Consider the following 17014-nt stretch of genomic DNA (forward strand, 5'->3'; position numbering starts at 1 on the left):
TAATTAATAACGATTTTGATACAAACTTGTGTTAGCTCTTATGATGAGCTAGGCTGACGGCCTGTAAGGTCCAGTATCTATTATTAACCCTTTAAGACCTACCATAGAACCAAGTCCGCCAGAGCTTATATTATATTTTTACATGTTGTAGTGCCATTTTTGGAAGCATTTCAAGTTGATATACATCAATACAACCATTATAGCCCAAATATTAATGATATGTATGCATTAAGTGCATAGTAATTACATGAATTGCAAAAAAGTGCAATAAACAACAAAAAAATTTTTTTTAAAGTTTAAAAGTTTTTTAACATATATTTCTAGTTAGAGAAATTTAAGAGGCTTATCCCTCACAACTTTAAATACAAAAAAGTTGCTCAAAATAGTTTCCCACCACAGGAAATTTATTTTGAGTGTCTTCATAGTTTTATTTTTGAAATACACCAATTTTTATATACTGCAGGAAAAACGAAAATAAATATTATAATGCAAATTTGCAAAAAAAACAGCATATGCATCAAAATAAACTATTTCCAGCAGTGCAATATGAGTCCTAAGCCTCCCAGAAATGACACAGAAAGTCATAAAGTCAAACATAACTTTTAAAACACAAGTATAGGCTCATAAGGTCCTGATGGTAAAAAACTATATTTCCGCAAAATGACATCACTTCCAGTTTCGGGCAGGTGATGGACGTAGGAAGTGTTACAAACAGCTGATCGGATCGGCAAAGCGTGTTTCTGGAATATTATGTTTTTGTTGCCTCGAGTGCTTTTTACACCCTAAAAAATTATTCAGGGGCTTAGTAAATATCATTATAATTCTAAGTTAGATGACCTTGATTAAATCTTTGAAAATCACAAAACTGTTATCTTGAGTTGAAAATACTGAAAAGAATGCTTAAATTTTCAACACCAGTTTTTGAGTTGAACTGAGCTCTTTTGTTCAAGTTTATTTAAAAGAAAAAATTCTGTATTTGAAACACAGGGTGCATTATTTAAATCTACTCAATATATCTCATAGAAAGTACTCAAAATAACTGAGACACTGGTATTCATACTTATCATTGTCTTTAACTTTAATTATTAATGGTTCAAAATCAATATAATTTTGTCCCCCAATACTAACTTAAAACTTTGAGTAAGACTAATGACCTTTGGCATGTACCGCGCGCGAGGAGCATGGCCTCATGGGAGATTTTCTGCACGTTGAACGAGACACATCCACACATCCACTGCAGACTTGGTAACGTTTTCAGGTAAGTGACCAATTCTTACATTAGCTGTCTTTATCCACACCGTTCTTTTATAACATGTTCTGAAGAAAGCGTTTGTCATGGTGGCTCACTTTTCGCAGCGTGTTTGTGCACGTTAATTTAAGTTTTCAACCCGTCTTCCAGTCAAGGCGGCGGGAAACCGCGCCCTTTTATCCTTTTACGTTCTGAGTCGCTATCTGCGTTCCGGGTAATTTGACCGGAATGTCCCGGTACCAGCGACCTGACCGTTTAATCGGGGGCATTTTAGGAACCACGTGAAAGCAGGTGTGCTCAGACATTTCTAGAAAATGGCCCTGTTGAGTCGCGGTGCGGGAGCTGCGGTGGTCACGCGGCCTGACTCACTCTGTCAGGTTGTTCAGGAGGAGATGAACAGACGTCATCAATGGCTTTGGTAACTAAGAAGACCTGCCCGCGGAACAGTTCATAGCAGCAACCATGCTGCTTAGCTTTCTTGTTCTATGTGGGGTCTTTCAGAGCATATAAGACGCTGCTTTCAGCTTTGTCCCGAACAGGGCCAGTTTTTGAGAGAACGCTGAGAGGACCGCCCGGGTCAGCAGATTACCTCATCCAGGGCCGGTCCAAAGTACTATGGGGCCTTAAGTAAATTTAGACTCGGGGCCCTACTTCCTTTCAGATCCCAGAAAATAATGAAAAAAAAAAAAAGCTTTGGTCTTTTGGGTCAAGCCAAAAGTACCATCATTTCCAGTATAGTTACTCCCAATTTACATAAATAAATGTTTATTTCAATCCAAGCTAAAATTTCTTATAAGAGATTGATGTTATGGCAGATTACTCTGTGACATGTTTTGTAATGATAAAGTTTTGATTTGTATTTTTTCAGCACCATCTTCACCACCAGGAGAAAAAAATCTGCATCAACTACAAAGTAAGGCAGGTAATTTTACTCAGAGGACTTGATGTGTTAAATTTTGGAATGATATGATATTGTTTTATACAAGCGAGTAGTGGATGGTGATACCACCTAAATATTTATACTGGTTTTGTGGTGGGTTATTTTAGTCATACAAATGCCAAATCTAAATTTTGAGAATTTTTCAGTTCGGTAAATATATTGATGAGTTCATGGTCTGTCATCTAGTGTCACCATACTATCTTTTTATTTATACAGCGTGGTGATGTGATTCAGATTATTTCAATGTGGTTAAGTATTGTACTTTGTTCCATGTTGACTTATTTGTAAGTTGTATCCTCCACCTGATTTGGTAGTGAGTATTGGTTATTCAATCAGTTAATCATACAAAAACTGTGTAAATATGGTTATACACCATTCTGTCATCTTCATACTGTGAGACATATTTTCTCACAATTTTTTAGGTCACAGGTGATGAGATGGCAGTGTAAACTCTGCAAACATGAGGTGTTACGTTCCCCTGAGGGGTCTAGGCGGTGAGGGGGAGGTAACAAAAAGTGTCCAGGTCAGAAAAAGGAGACAAAAAGGCATGAGGGTAAATTAAAGAGTTTTATTAAAGTAGCTCAACTAAAAGAGACGGACAAGCCGCTATCACCATTTAAGAAAACAAAAACTCAAATGTTAGTCAAAGCACAAAGTCAAAAAGAGTGCAGCTCACCAGCCGAAAACACAGCAACACACTCAGCTCACTAGCTGAAAACACAGCAACACACTCAGCTCACTAGCTGTAACCACACTAATGGCACTCTGGCCCAGAGCTCACCTTTCCCTGGGCTTAAATCTCTTTAATTACTGACAAGAGTCAGCTGTGTAAAAGGGAAAGGTGGCAAGTAAGGCAGGAGAGATGGTCGGACACGCCCACACAGACAACTTCAGGAGGCGGCCCTGCTAGGGCCGTAACACCCCCTCCCATAAATACAAACCCGTGGTTTGTCACATGATTATGATAACCAAAACAACTAATCAAGTCCGTAACCGTTGCATCACCAAACTGTAGGCTTTCCACCTACCAAACCCCATAGCAACGGTTAGGCATTTCCTGCGGAAGCTGCCAACCCCATCTCAGTGGGTTCACAACATTGACAGAGAGTGGCCCCAGACCCTCGAAACAGTGTCCCATGTGATAGCCAGGGCTTTGAACCATCACATGTTGAGAACCCAGCAGGCAGCTAGTGGGCCTTACTGAAACACTTCGCAGACGATTCCTCAAGTCACCGGTACAGGCATGTTTGTTAGCCAGGGTTGCGGGTCTTACTGGTGGTTTTATACACAGTCTGTCCCCCTGCAGGTCATTTTGAGGACCTGGGAAATTGTCACCCAGCGGCAGCTCAGGGTTAGTTGACCTCCTACCCCGACTACATGACACTACTGAGCAATTATGCTCCAAGTGTAGCCCTTTACTAGGCCGGGCAACCTTGTCGGTTTGAGAACCCTGACTGACTTTTCTCAAAGCAGGCCCTTTTTGCTTTGAGTGTGCTTTCTGTTTGAGTTTCAGCCTCAAACAGTTAGCAACAAGGTGTCCAGGTTTGTGGCAGAAGAAACACAGTTTTGCTCTGGATCTTGAAACCACAACTGCATTAGCCTTGTTAGCTGGCCCACTCTTACCTCTCCAAGATGTACTATGGCGCAAAGGGATATCGTGTCCTGCAGCATTTGCTTTATGAGTCAGCTCAAACTCATCTGCCAAGGTGGCAGCTTGCTGTAAAGTGGAAACCCTCTGTTCACTTAAATAACAAGCTATCGACTCAGGAATAGAGTTTCTAAAATCCTCCACAAGAATTAGCTCACATAACGAACTTAGATCATTAGCATGGCTTGCCGAGCACCACCTATCGAAAAGCTTTTTCTTCTCTCTTGCAAAGTCAAGGTAAGATTGACCCTGTGCCAACTCCAAACCTCTAAAATGCTGCCTATAGGCTTCAGGTACAAGTTCATAGGCTTGGAGGACAGCACTTTTAAGCTTCTCATAAACTAGGCAGTCATCCATAGACAGACTGGAACACGCTTCTTGAGCCTTACCTGTCAACTTACACAGCAACATCACCCCCACACATCTTGAGGCCACTGCAATGCAGTCGCTATGCGTTCAAATACACTGAAAAAGCTTTGAACACTGGATTCACAGAAAACTGGAACCAGGTGGATGTTTTTGCTCACAAATGAGCCTCTGGACACCTGTGCACTAATAGCTGTATCATCCATTTCGGGGGCAGAGAAGGCTTAGCAAACACACCCTAATTAAGACACTACCACACCCGTCTGCCAACTCAGACTACCCAACAATTAAACAATGAATGGAAAACTACACAACTTACTTTAACTGACCAACTTACCTCTTTCTGCACACACGTTAACAAATACAACTTACCCAGTTCCTAAGCACACCAAACTGTACCTACCTATCTTCTGGAGCGTGCCAGGCTCGAGGCAACTTGAAAGGCAGAACTTCAGCGACCGGAGCCCTGAATTGCCTACCCCCAACAGGGAACTAATCCCCACCCAGGATTACTCCGAAAATAAGAAAGGCAAAATAATAAAAGAGTGCCCGAAGGAAGAACTTAAAACGAAGCTCAGCTGGACACTCACCTAACTAAACTGGGAAGTTGAATCTCTAAAGGTGAAAAAAGATAATCAAAAACCAATTCCTACTCAAACTCCCTTTTCAACGATCCCGGACGAGCCCCCACTTGTTACGTTCCCCTGAGGGGTCTAGGCGGTGAGGGGGAGGTAACAAAAAGTGTCCAGGTCAGAAAAAGGAGACAAAAAGGCATGAGGGTAAATTAAAGAGTTTTATTAAAGTAGCTCAACTAAAAGAGACGGACAAGCCGCTATCACCATTTAAGAAAACAAAAACTCAAATGTTAGTCAAAGCACAAAGTCAAAAAGAGTGCAGCTCACTAGCTGAAAACACAGCAACACACTCAGCTCACTAGCTGAAAACACAGCAACACACTCAGCTCACTAGCTGTAGACACACTAATGGCACTCTGGCCCAGAGCTCACCTTTCCCTGGGCTTAAATCTCTTTAATTTACAAAAAAAAAAAAAAGAAAAAAGAATGGGACGAGGGTCTGCCGTTATTGTTATTTGCCGTCAGGGAGACCACTCAGGAATCCTTGGGATTCAGTCCGATGGATCTGATGTTTGGACATGTGGTCCGCGGTCCCCTCCGGCTTCTGAAGGAGAAGTGGTTGTCAGAAACTTCTGAAACCCAGCACTATTGAAAAGGAAGCCCTTGCCTTGTTGTTAGCCTTGCAGCATTTCGAGGTGTATATCGGATCCAGCTCTATCCCTGTTCAAGTATTCACTGACCACAATCCATTGGTGTTTCTCTCCCAGATGCAAAACTCAAATCAGAGACTTATGCGTTGGTCCCTTCTTTTGCAAGATTTTAACCTGCATATCAAACATAAGAAAGGGACGGAAAATGTCATCGCTGACGCCCTGTCGAGAGCGATTTCATAGTTTGGGAATTAAACAATGGGAGGGTTGTTTAATTCTTATGGAAGGGGGTGTTACGACCTTGCATGTTTACGTGTTTGTTTTGTGCAGGTGTTATGTCTTATGTTAATTTAGCTGTGCCAGGGCCCTCCTCCGATTGGTGCATGGATACACTGCAACGACATGACTGGTTCCAGCTGGAGGACCCGCCCATTAAAAAGAGGCTGGAGCGCTACAGCGGGAGAGGTCTTCGCGTTTCTCCTCACGGCCCAGCAGTCTTCCCGTGGCAGCCGCTGGCTGCAGTGCTTTTGAGAGTTGTGAAAGTGGAGTGGGTAGGGGTGAGCTGCCATTTTCTTTTGATCACCCGTTTTTCTCCTGTTTTGTGTTAGTTAAGGAGGTTAGACTCTGTTTTTATTTTTGACTTTGTTTTGGTGAGGTCAGGGGTGCGGGATTTGTTTAGATCTGTTTTGTTTATTGTTTTGGCCTTGGCTCACCCTGAAGCATTGACACTCCCGTTTTGGTTCCTTTCTTTTTTCACAAAAATCATCAAAAGTGTCACTACTCAAACATTATCGAGTGAAACATGGTACATTTGGTCATGGCTATTCCATACCCTGTCTTCATTTGAATTGTCCTTGCTCTTTTAAGACATGGGGTGCCTTACGCTCACACTTGTCTAGGTCTCACAGTTCGCATGAAACGGAAGACTGTGAGGTCCTTCCAACTATTAGATGTAAAATCTGTGACTCTTTTTACCCAAACACAAAAGACTATTTTCAACATATAAATTCCCATTTGAAAAGCCATGAAACCATAGTGTGTTTTTGATGGTTGTGAGTTTAAGACAAACATTTGTGGGACTTATGCGACTCACAGAAGTCGAAAGCACAGATTTTGTTCATGGAAGCACTTTAAAACTAACTTGATTTCAAAGCAAACTGTCAGTACATCTAATGAAATCTTCTTACCAGCACTGGAATTAGAAGAGCACGAGGACTTGGATGTCACCATTGAACTTGGTTGTGAAAGGGAAACAACAAATGAAATTTTGAAAAATATTGGTGTGCTCTTGTTAAAACTGGAAAGCATCTATAATGTTTCTGGTAAATGTGTGGATGACTTGATGGAACAGCTCAGTTATATCTGCACATTATCACTTTAGTATATTCCAAAGTCAATAAGTGATATTCTTATTAAGAATAACTGTAATATTGATCAGTCTTTTGTCAGTGAATTGGTTGAAAAAATATGTCGCTGTAGTCCTTTATGTGCAGCCCTTAGTCCTGATGGTCCCTTTGCTTCAAGATATAAGAGACAGAAATATTTCAAGGAAAACCTCTGTGTTATTGAACCAGTAGAATACTGTTTGGATCCAGAAAAGAGTTCCACTTTTCAGTATGTGCCTATTCTTCAGTCCTTGCAGCTGTTACTGAGTAAAGAAATGTTAACAGTATATTAACTAGACATTTGAACACTTCACAGTTATCCTCTTTCCACGATGGACAATATTTCAAGCAAAACCAACTTTGTGCTATTGAGGACTTAAGTATTTCCCTTGTTCTCTATGTGGATGACTTTGAAATTTGTAATCCACTTGGGACTTCAAGAAAAAAACACAAAGTCACAGCTGTGTACTGGGTACTTGCTGATATACCAACTGAACTGAGATCACAGCTAACATCAATTCAATTGGCTCTCCTGTGTAAGGCAAGTGATGTTAAAACTTTTAGCTATGAAACTGTTCTCAAGCCACTTTTAAAGGATCTCATAACATTAGAGAGAGACGGGATTTTTTGTTCACAGCTTGGTAGATATATCAGGGGCACTGTTTTTTGTGTTTGTGCTGACAATCTTGGCACTCATTCTCTTAGTGGACTCGTGGAAAGCTTTTCTGGACATTACATCTGTAGATTTTGCCTTGGAGACCATTCAGACTTTCAGCAAAAAGAAGTTCGTTCAGGAGCTTTTCCACCAAGAACAAAAGAGAACTATGATCTACATGTCCAAAACATAAAGGAAAATTCCTCCTCGGTTCATTTTTGTGGTGTGAAGAAAGGTTGTCCATTAACAGGGAAATTAAAATATTTCCATTTTGTCACAGGGTATCCTCCAAATCTTTTGCACGACCTTTTTGAAGGCATAATTCCACTAGAATTAGCATTATGCCTTCATGTGTTTATCCGTAAACGTTACTTTTCCTTAACTGAACTCAATAACTTCATAACAGAATTTCCTTACAAATGGACCGATAAAACAGATCGCCCCCAAATCACCCCCCTAAATTTTTCCACTCGCAAAAGCATTGGTGGCAACGCACATGAAAATTGGACGTTATTGAGACTATTACCTTTTATTATTGGGGAAAAGATTCCCAAAAATGATGAAGCATGGCAAGTTCTTATGACTCTAAAAGATATAACTGAACTTGTGTCCCCTATTCACAGAGAGGAAAGTATTTGCTACTTGGACACACTTATATCTGAACATCGCAACAGGCTATTGGAGGTTTTCCCAGAGCAAAAACTAACTCCAAAACACCATTTTTTGGAGCATTATCCTGACTTGATCAGAGGATTTGGTCCATTAGTATGCCTCTGGACTATGCGCTTTGAGGCTAAACATAGTTTCTTTAAGAAGGTTGTTAAACACACAAACAGCTTCAGAAATGTACTATTGTCACTTGCCTCAAAGCACCAGATGATGATGGCATACTATTCAAATGGTAATGCATTGAAGCCATCAGTGTGTGTCACTAAAGTATCATCTCTTCCATTGGAACTGCTTGATGTAGAAATACAACAGTGTCTCAAGGAACTTTATCCAACACAAGCCTATGTGAATTTGACCAACTCTCTGACTCATCATGGAACTAAATATGCCTCAGGAATGGTTTTGCCTCATGGATCTACTTGTGGCTTACCTGACTTTATGGAGATTTTACAGATTGTTGTCTTAAGCAATGAATTTCTTTTCATTGTGAAGTTGCTCAACAGCTGGTATGATGAACATTTTAGGGCATTTATCCTGGATCCTTCTGGGAAAATGACCTTAATACATCCCAGAGTACTTGGTGACACTTACCCCTTAACACCATATCGTGTTGAAGGCAAGCAAATGGTGTCAATAAAACGTCACATTGTTTGTTAGTGTAAGGGGAAAGACTCAGATACCCCCTTTCTTTTTCTTTTTTCTTGTGGTTTTTATTCTGCAGATGGACTCCGTTGCCTTGAAAGTAATTTTTGGACAACAGAGTGAGAAGCTTGTGCTCTCTTCAGGAATACCCAGGACTGTTGAGGAGTTGCATGAGACAGTGAGAGAGACATTTGGGCTAGTTGAGGATTTCACATTGCACTATTATGATGACTCATTTGGAGATTTCTTTACACTTCATTCTCCCAACCAAATCAAAGATAGGGGTACAGTCAAAGCTGTGGTCATTCCATCAGTAGTGCTTACATTGATTCCTCAGTGTGAAAATCCCTCAGATGTAAGTTCACTGAATGAAAGTTCAAGCTCTTCAACCTATAAAACCACAGAGGACCAAACAGATGGATCATCTCTGTCTTCAGACAACACTGTCATACTCTCCCCTCTTCAAAGTCCTCTGAAGACTACATGGCCAGATGAAATTGTCATTCCACTTTTCTCTGTGGCAACAGAGACTGTACTGAAAAATGCCAGTGAAGTCTTTGTTCAAAATGGCACTGTGCTGAACAATACTTCAGTCAAGTCAGATATAATGGAAAAATTAGCTGATTATATGTACAGCTACACAGCCTACCCTACTGGCCTTCAGATTGGAGAAGTTGCAGAGGCTCTGGTCAAAAAGTACCCATGTCTGACAGAGCCAGGCAGTCGTAATGGCTGGATGGGATGGATGTATAGTCTTAAATACAAGATGGGAAATTACAGGTCAAAGTTACGAAGTCTTGGAGTTCCAGAGGTTACTTGCAACTCACTGAAGAACAAGCACCCTGATGACAAGGCTCCAGCGAAGAACATAAAGAAGGCGCGGAAAGGAGAAGTGCTGTTTCTGCCACACTATCCAGGACAAGATGGTAAAGAACAGCAAGTGGTGGAGCGACAACAACTGATTGATGAGTGTAAGAAGAAAAACAGCACAGCCATCAAGGATTTAATGTGCAAAACCTTTGCACATAGAAGACATGATATTATCAGCCAACACCTGAGTGTCAGTGACATCAAGGACAGATGGCCGGCGTTGTTTGATGTCTCCCAAGTAAGTGAACATTTAAAAGGATATCCACTTGTAAATAAAATTTGGTCTGTTAGATCCCCCATCATAAGATAAGTGAGGAAAAACATGTTGCTACCATCCTAGTGATTTTGATGATCTTGCAGCAGCCAGATTGCTTTAATTTGTCATAAGACTCTAGAATCACTAGGAATTTGAATCAAAATGAGGAATCTGAATCAAAACCAGAATGGTTCTAATTGAAACCATTCCCAAGCCTAGGGAACAATAAATGCTAGTAATTTCCGTTCACTTAACTTGTTTTAGGCTAAGCTAATGTAACCTGACTGAAGAATGACTGGGCTGATTGCAAAGTGCCTTTGTCTCACTTATCTAACTCTGGGTATTCCCCTTGTGCGCGCAGCACTGAAGTATTTTAGTCCACGCCCACCTGCTGTGTGGGCCTCACCCTGGTCTAGTATAAGTTACGGTGAGACCAGGAAATCGGCTCTACCGTTTTTCTTCAGCCAGCCAGAAGATGTCCAGCGAGACCATCCGTCTGTGTCCATCCTGCCAGACCGGCTACATCATGTCGTATGACCGACATGCCGTCTGCGTGGGCTGCCTTGGTCCTCACCATGCAGACCTCGCCCTCACACCTTAATCCTATTGCCGCTCCTGTTAGCTCCTCCCGCCAGAGGAAAAGCAGCGGAGGTCAGCCTTTTTCAAGGCTGATGCTGAGGAGGCGTTCCCGCTAAGAGAGAGGTACTCGCTGGAAGAAGCCATCGAGTTCTTCGATGGTGGGCCGGAATTGGATGATTCCACCCACCGTGAGGAAAACGGCAGTGGTGGCAGCTCCACTGCCTCCCAGCTGGGCAGCCTGGCGACAGAAGGGAGGCGGATGAGCGGACGCTCATCCACCCCTGGCCTTCACATGTCGGCGAGGACGCCGCTCCCAGTTGTTGGTGCGCTGCTCCTGGATCTGCCTGGCATCATCCAGGAGGCAGCTGGTGAGAAGGGACTTCCCGTCCCTCAGCCTGCTCCACCCCCATCGGATGATCTGGCGGGAAGGTATGGCTCCGCTCACTCTCGTTGCCCAGATCCCATCTGGCCTCAGTTCCCGGCGGTGATGACCTACCTCTCTGAGGCAGCAGCACAGCCAGCGAAGATTAGAGCGCTGGTCTCTACCTAGGGCTTCACTGAGGGCTTCACAGACCGGAGTTTTCCGCCTGTTCCCCCTCTAGAGCTGAGCCTCGCTTCAGTTTTCGGCACCAAAATGACCAAGGTCGTTGGACAGCGACCGGCCCATCCCGCCAAACTTGACCAGCTGATAGCAAGGTTCACTGATCGCGCACATCAATGCACTGTTCAGTCAGCTGCAGTGACTAATAACACTGCCTTGCTAGCGTTTGTCATCTCCAGGAAGGTGGAGGAAGCAGAGCTGCCAGAGGAGCTGAAAGGCTTTCTCTGTAAAGCTGCTGACGCGATTCTGAATATGTGCGCCACTTCAGCGGTGTGTTCCTCTCGCATCGCTGCCTGGCAGACGATGGTTCAGAGGGCAACCTGGCTCCGCCTCTTCCCTCCAAGATTATACAATCTCACAGGGAAATAGTGCAAGCAATTCATAACATAAAATTTAGAAGCTTAGTGGAAGATAATACTTTATGTTAAGGCTTTAGTCTGCATACTGAACAACTCCACTTATATGGATTTATGTCTGGATGAGTAAATTAATCTTTTGCATGTTAGAAAATAAGGTCCAGGTTGCAAAAAATGGTAGTTCCACTTAAAGATTTTTTTTTGATTGAATCAGAATTTTGGCCTTCAGATTTTTTTGTCCTTGGTTTTTTGACCTCTCCAAACCAGGTCAGTGCAGAGTTTCATAGGATCACGACCCTGAACCTTGAACCAAAGTTCATGTCATCGTTGGACTTGTATTCATCCAAACTCCTGTCCTTGTTTCAAGCCAAGAAAGGTGCTGCTGGACAACACCACAGGGCACAGTTAAACCTTCTGCTTCAGGTAAGGAAGATTGCATTTTCTAACCACAAAAACGTTCCAACACAGCATTGAAGAGGCCCTTCCACTAAAAACGGCTTTTCTTAGGTTTCTGTTCAATATTTTAGCTCCACAGGTGTTCTTACCTTGATGGTGGGTGTGAAAACAGGTCAACAACAGAAAAAAAAATAGTTATGTTTAAGCTAGAAATGGTAAGTCATGTTTTAAATTTGCAAATTTTGCCTCAGTTGAGACTTCCTGTTTTACAGAGTGGAAATTCCATCGAGAAAAAACGAGAAGTCATCATCAGATGTCTCATTGACCATTTGGGAGAGGATCCAAGTGCCTTAATCAAAACCTTTGAGGTTGGTGCAATAAATCTGTTTTAGGAATATTAGTAGTTTATTTTAGCTTGTGAGATCATAGAAAAGTTTTAAGATACTGTTCTAAAGAAGAAAAAAAACACTTCAAAGCATACAAAAGAATAGCATTTGCTCAAAGATTTTGGAGCACAGTGTCCACATATTATGAGTACCGGTGATGTCATACAAATGAAACTTTTTGTTTCAATGTTTGGAAATATGTGAGCTTAAAACAGTTGTTTCTCTTTTTAAAGGACGGTGCTGATGCTGTCTTTGTTGAAGAGGCTTTGGCTGAGGAGGTGATGAAGATTTACCTGCTGCAGAATCAAGACAGGTCAGGCGAACCTACTGATGTGGGTATTGTTATTGAAGGCGTTACTGTTCTGGGCAAACTTGGGAATCTGAGCAAAGCCTGTTGCTATCTTTTGGGACTGTGCTATGCTCTGGATCTGAAATACCTCAAGAATTTCAAATGCACATTTGAAGCATTTCAAAAAGTGTTCATGGAGCTGGATCCAGGAAACCTTTCTGTCAAGGTTCAAAGACTGAAAAATGACCTCTGTTCATTGCAGACAAAATTTCACAGGGCTGTTCTTAAAGTGTTAGACTTGTTAAGTGACATGTAATGCTCATCAAAAGGTTCAGTTGCGGCATTACATTGTGTTGACATTCCTGTTCATAAATAATGTTTGTACCATAAACTGTGTTTTTGTATTAACTTTCCAGATTCACATTAAGGTGTAAATGGGAGAGTATCTTCTGTATGGTTTTTTTTTTGTTTGTTTTTTTTAGCGCAATCCTTTTTGAAACCTTTTTATTTAAATTATGGATGTTTTTTGGTCACTCTTTAGTTATAATCTTCCCAATTTTTTGGAATCAAAATAAGATGTTCAAAAACTATGTCACAGTGCAAATGTTGTTGTTTTTTTTCAGGATTTATATTTTTTTGGGATCTTAATTTTACTTTTGTCATTTGACCTTTTCTGAAAAGGTAAAGCACTGCGTTCACTTGAGCCACTTTTATTCTTTGTATGGCAGGTACATTTTTCTTGTTGTTAGCATCAACATGCCAGTTTTACAGAGTTTTATCAAGCATGCCAATTTGGATGCAATTTTATTATATAAGGCTGTTGTGACTGAAATTTTATCCAAGTTTTATCCACTGAATTCAATTCAATTCAATTCAATTTTATTTATATAGCGCCAAATCACAACAAATGTCGCCTCAAGGCGCTTCATAGATACAGAGAAAAGCCCAACAATCATATGACCCCCTATGAGCAAGCACTTTGGCGACAGTGGGAAGGAAAAACTCCCTTTTAACAGGAAGAAACCTCCGGCAGAACCAGGCTCAGGGAGGGGCGGCCATCTGCTGCGACCGGTTGGGGTGAGAGAAGGAAGACAGGATAAAGACATGCTGTGGAAGAGAGACAGAGATTAATAACAGATATGATTCAATACAGAGAGGTCTATTAACACATAGTGAGTGAGAAAGGTGACTGGAAAGGAAAAACTCAATGCATCATGGGAATCCCCCGGCAGCCTACATCTATTGCAGCATAACTAAGGGAGGATTCAGGGTCACCTGGTCCAGCCCTAACTATATGCTTTAGCAAAAAGGAAAGTTTTAAGCCTAATCTTAAAAGTAGAGATAGTGTCTGTCTCCCGAATCCAAACTGGAAGCTGGTTCCACAGAAGAGGGGCCTGAAAACTGAAGGCTCTCCCTCCCAAATGTAGAACAGATTTCAGCTCACTGTGTTCAGAGAAGGAATCTGCTAAATGTGTGATTCACAAAAAAGTAAAAGTAAAAATAAATCATTGTGAACAATGTTGAACTGACGTGGGGTTTTTTTTCCTGTGGGTGTGTGTGTATGTATATAATATATAATATATAGTATATAATAATTTTATATTATATATACTTATACAGTGGGGCAAAAAAGTATTTAGTCAGCCACTGATTGTGCAAGTTCCCCCACTTAAAATGATGACATAGGTCAGTAATTTGCACCAGAGGTACACTTCAACTGTGAGAGACAGAATGTGAAAAAAAAATCCATGAATTCACATGGTAGGATTTGTAAAGGATTTCTTTGTAAATCAGGGTGGAAAATAAGTAAACGCCATAACTGGTTATCAAGACAGGAAAGAAGATCATGTAGAGCTCCTCATCTTCAAGGCGCTCTACAGGTCCAATTGCCAAAGTAACAGCATCCTGAAGGACTCTTCCCACTCAGCACATCACCTTTTCCAGATAGATAGATAGTAGGGGTGCAACGATACACAAAATTCACGGTTCGGTTCGGTTCGATACTTTGGTGTCACGGTTCGATATTTTTTCGATACAAAAAAAATGTTCATGCCTTTTTATTAATTTGTCATTTATTAAATTTTCACGGCACATTCTGCACCACATCTCTGTGCGTTCATCATTTGTTTGAAGCCAGCTCACCTCCTGCAACCACTTTTCCGAGAATACGTGCTTCTTTTGTGGTTCGGACTCCTTCTGACATTTCTTTGGAGGTGGAGGAACATCACAGTAATTGCTTAAAGGAGCTTCTTCGACATCTTTAAGAGTTCTAAACAAATGTCTGTCCTCCTCCTGAAAATCTTATGTACGCAAACACGCGTTGCAACTTCTTATCTTGTGCGGGTTTTTATTTTGACAGCGAATGCGCACCTGCGGACCACTTATGTGCAGCCCTGGTTATTTAGCTCGTCATATTGCAGCCACAGAAATTCTTTTGTCCATGAAACCATAAAGCTGCACTTTCTTTTTTCCTTATAGTCTGATTTGTCATAACCTTTCCGTTTTGTGGTAAGCTTTTCTTTGGCTGTCACTTCTTCACCCTGACCTGTCTTATTTGGCTCAGCAGAACTAAAATATATATCCTGCTGCTTTTACACACGCACTTACATAACGCTCAGCGATTCTCTGCGCGATCAACCTCTCACATATTTAAGCTGCGGGAGATTTCACTTGTCATGTTTGCATAGTAAGCTAACGATTGATAAGACGATGTCAGAGGAATTGGTGCGCAAATTATCATCACTCACCAATCAGTACTGTCGCTCTCTATACACAGTTCACGCGATTGCAAAGTGAAAGCAAAAAACAAGCGCAAATTCAAACGCGATTTCAATATGTCACATATTGACAGTGGCTCACCGATGCCAATGACATAATTACCCAGCTACATTTCCGAAAGAATGCAAAAGCATTGACATATAGTTTTCCTTCCTACGATAGGCCGACGGGCAGGGCAGAGATAGATTTTGGTAGCCCGACTGGAAAAAAGCCCCAGGACGTCGGGCTAGCGATTTTGCGAGCCCTGTATCTGATTGAGGAATCACTCATCTTTGGAAAAGAGAGTTTATTATGGAGAAATGTCTCTTTCCAAAATAAAAGCTATACTATACGCTTCTTCTGGGCTATATTCTCAGCAGCATATTAAACATATCAGGTCCCCATAAGGAGAATCATGTGCTAACGGCTGTCTAAATGACTCGGGTAAAGTTTGTAGCATGCCTGCTTGTTTTTGTCTGCTTCCACTTGTCTTTGCACTAGGATGATGTCGGAGTAAATGTGCAGTCATATTGGTTGTGTTCCCACTAGTGCTGTCAGCGTTAATCTGAAATGACATTAACGTCACAACACGGCAAATCTCCGTTAACGAGCTACCGCGGATCGCCTCATGAGTGGGGCTGGAAGACGTCAACACATTAACGAGCTAACTGCGCTAACACACTAGTTCCCACCAATTGAGCATTGCTGGCACATCCAACATACTGTTTTACTTTTGTCCATGACACGCTTACCTTCAGGGTCATACATCACATGAAAACCAAAATAGTTCCAAACGCCAGATCTGAATGAGGGTGGGGGAGGTTCAATTTGCCATGTTGCAACTAGCCTAGCTTCTGTCTCGCTAGCTTGCCCTGCGCTCAGTGAATCTGTGTTCGACTACTCCGCCTAGGCTGCACTGTCGAGCGCAGATCCACTGAGCGCTCAACACAGACAGCATCGTCAGAAGGAAAGTTGATAAAATAAATTAAAAATGTTGTATCGTTCGATACATATGCGTACCGAACCGAAAGCACTGTATCGAACGGTTCGATATCGATACGAGTATCGTTGCACCCCTAATAGATAGATAGATAGATAGATAGATAGATAGATCAGAATCAGAAGACTTTATTTATCCCCAAGGGGCAATTAACAAACAACAGAGCAGCATAACATTGAAGATAAGGACAATAAGAACAGGCAATAAGAGAGAAATAATAAATACACAGAATATACAGTATATATAGTTTTAAAATTACACAGTTTTAAAATTAAAGTGACTGAAAGGTGAATAAATAACTGTACGTGACTAAAAATGAATAAAGTGTCGGTAGTATAAGAAGAGTGTAGTTTATGTTTCTGGTGTGGGAAATGGTCTTATCGGCTGGAGTTAAAAAGCAGAGTGGCTTTGGGGACAAAGGTGGCTCTCTTCCTCTCAGTCAAACAGGAAATGCAGCGGAGGCGTCGCCCAGAGGGGAGTGATTGAAATGCGGGGTGAAGAATGTGAGAGGGGTCGTTGATGATTTTGGCTGCCTGTCTAAGGGCCTGTTGGCTGAAAACCTGTGCCAGAGTTCTGACAGGCAGGCCAATGATTTTAGAGCACACTGATGCAGTGTGCTGCAGTCTGTTCTTGTTCTGAAGGCTGAGGGAGTGGAACCAGCAGGTGATGGAGACGGTCATGATGCTTTCCAGGAAGGCATAGTAAAAAGTCATCATGATGAGTGTGCTGACTCCAAAGGAGTTGA

General features: G+C 41.7%; 1 protein-coding gene across 1 annotated transcript; it reads left to right on the forward strand.

Moving 5' to 3' along the window:
* Positions 1 to 2116: 2116 nt before the first annotated feature.
* On the forward strand, positions 2117 to 13643 carry LOC148096955 (uncharacterized). The gene is made up of 5 exons (XM_087833670.1): positions 2117 to 2171; positions 8859 to 9887; positions 11709 to 11864; positions 12110 to 12205; positions 12457 to 13643. The coding sequence occupies exons 2-5, from the start codon at positions 8859 to 8861 to the stop codon at positions 12826 to 12828; spliced, it is 1653 nt and encodes a 550-aa protein (XP_087689796.1). The 5' UTR covers positions 2117 to 2171; the 3' UTR covers positions 12829 to 13643.
* The last annotated feature ends 3371 nt before the right edge of the window (positions 13644 to 17014 follow it).

This window comes from Neolamprologus brichardi, chromosome 20 (assembly GCF_056152115.1).
Source record: "Neolamprologus brichardi isolate AB-2024 chromosome 20, ASM5615211v1, whole genome shotgun sequence".
Taxonomy (NCBI): domain Eukaryota; kingdom Metazoa; phylum Chordata; class Actinopteri; order Cichliformes; family Cichlidae; genus Neolamprologus; species Neolamprologus brichardi.

What these genes read in the sequence shown, in the direction of transcription:
- LOC148096955 (XM_087833670.1), top strand. Translation starts at nt 8,859, where the DNA reads ATGGACTCCGTTGCCTTGAAAGTAATTTTTGGACAACAGAGTGAGAAG. An exon ending in AGTTAAACCTTCTGCTTCAG is followed by an intron (nt 11,865 to 12,109) that starts GTAAGGAAGATT and finishes CCTGTTTTACAG; the next exon opens with AGTGGAAATTCCATCGAGAA. An exon ending in CCTTAATCAAAACCTTTGAG is followed by an intron (nt 12,206 to 12,456) that starts GTTGGTGCAATA and finishes CTCTTTTTAAAG; the next exon opens with GACGGTGCTGATGCTGTCTT.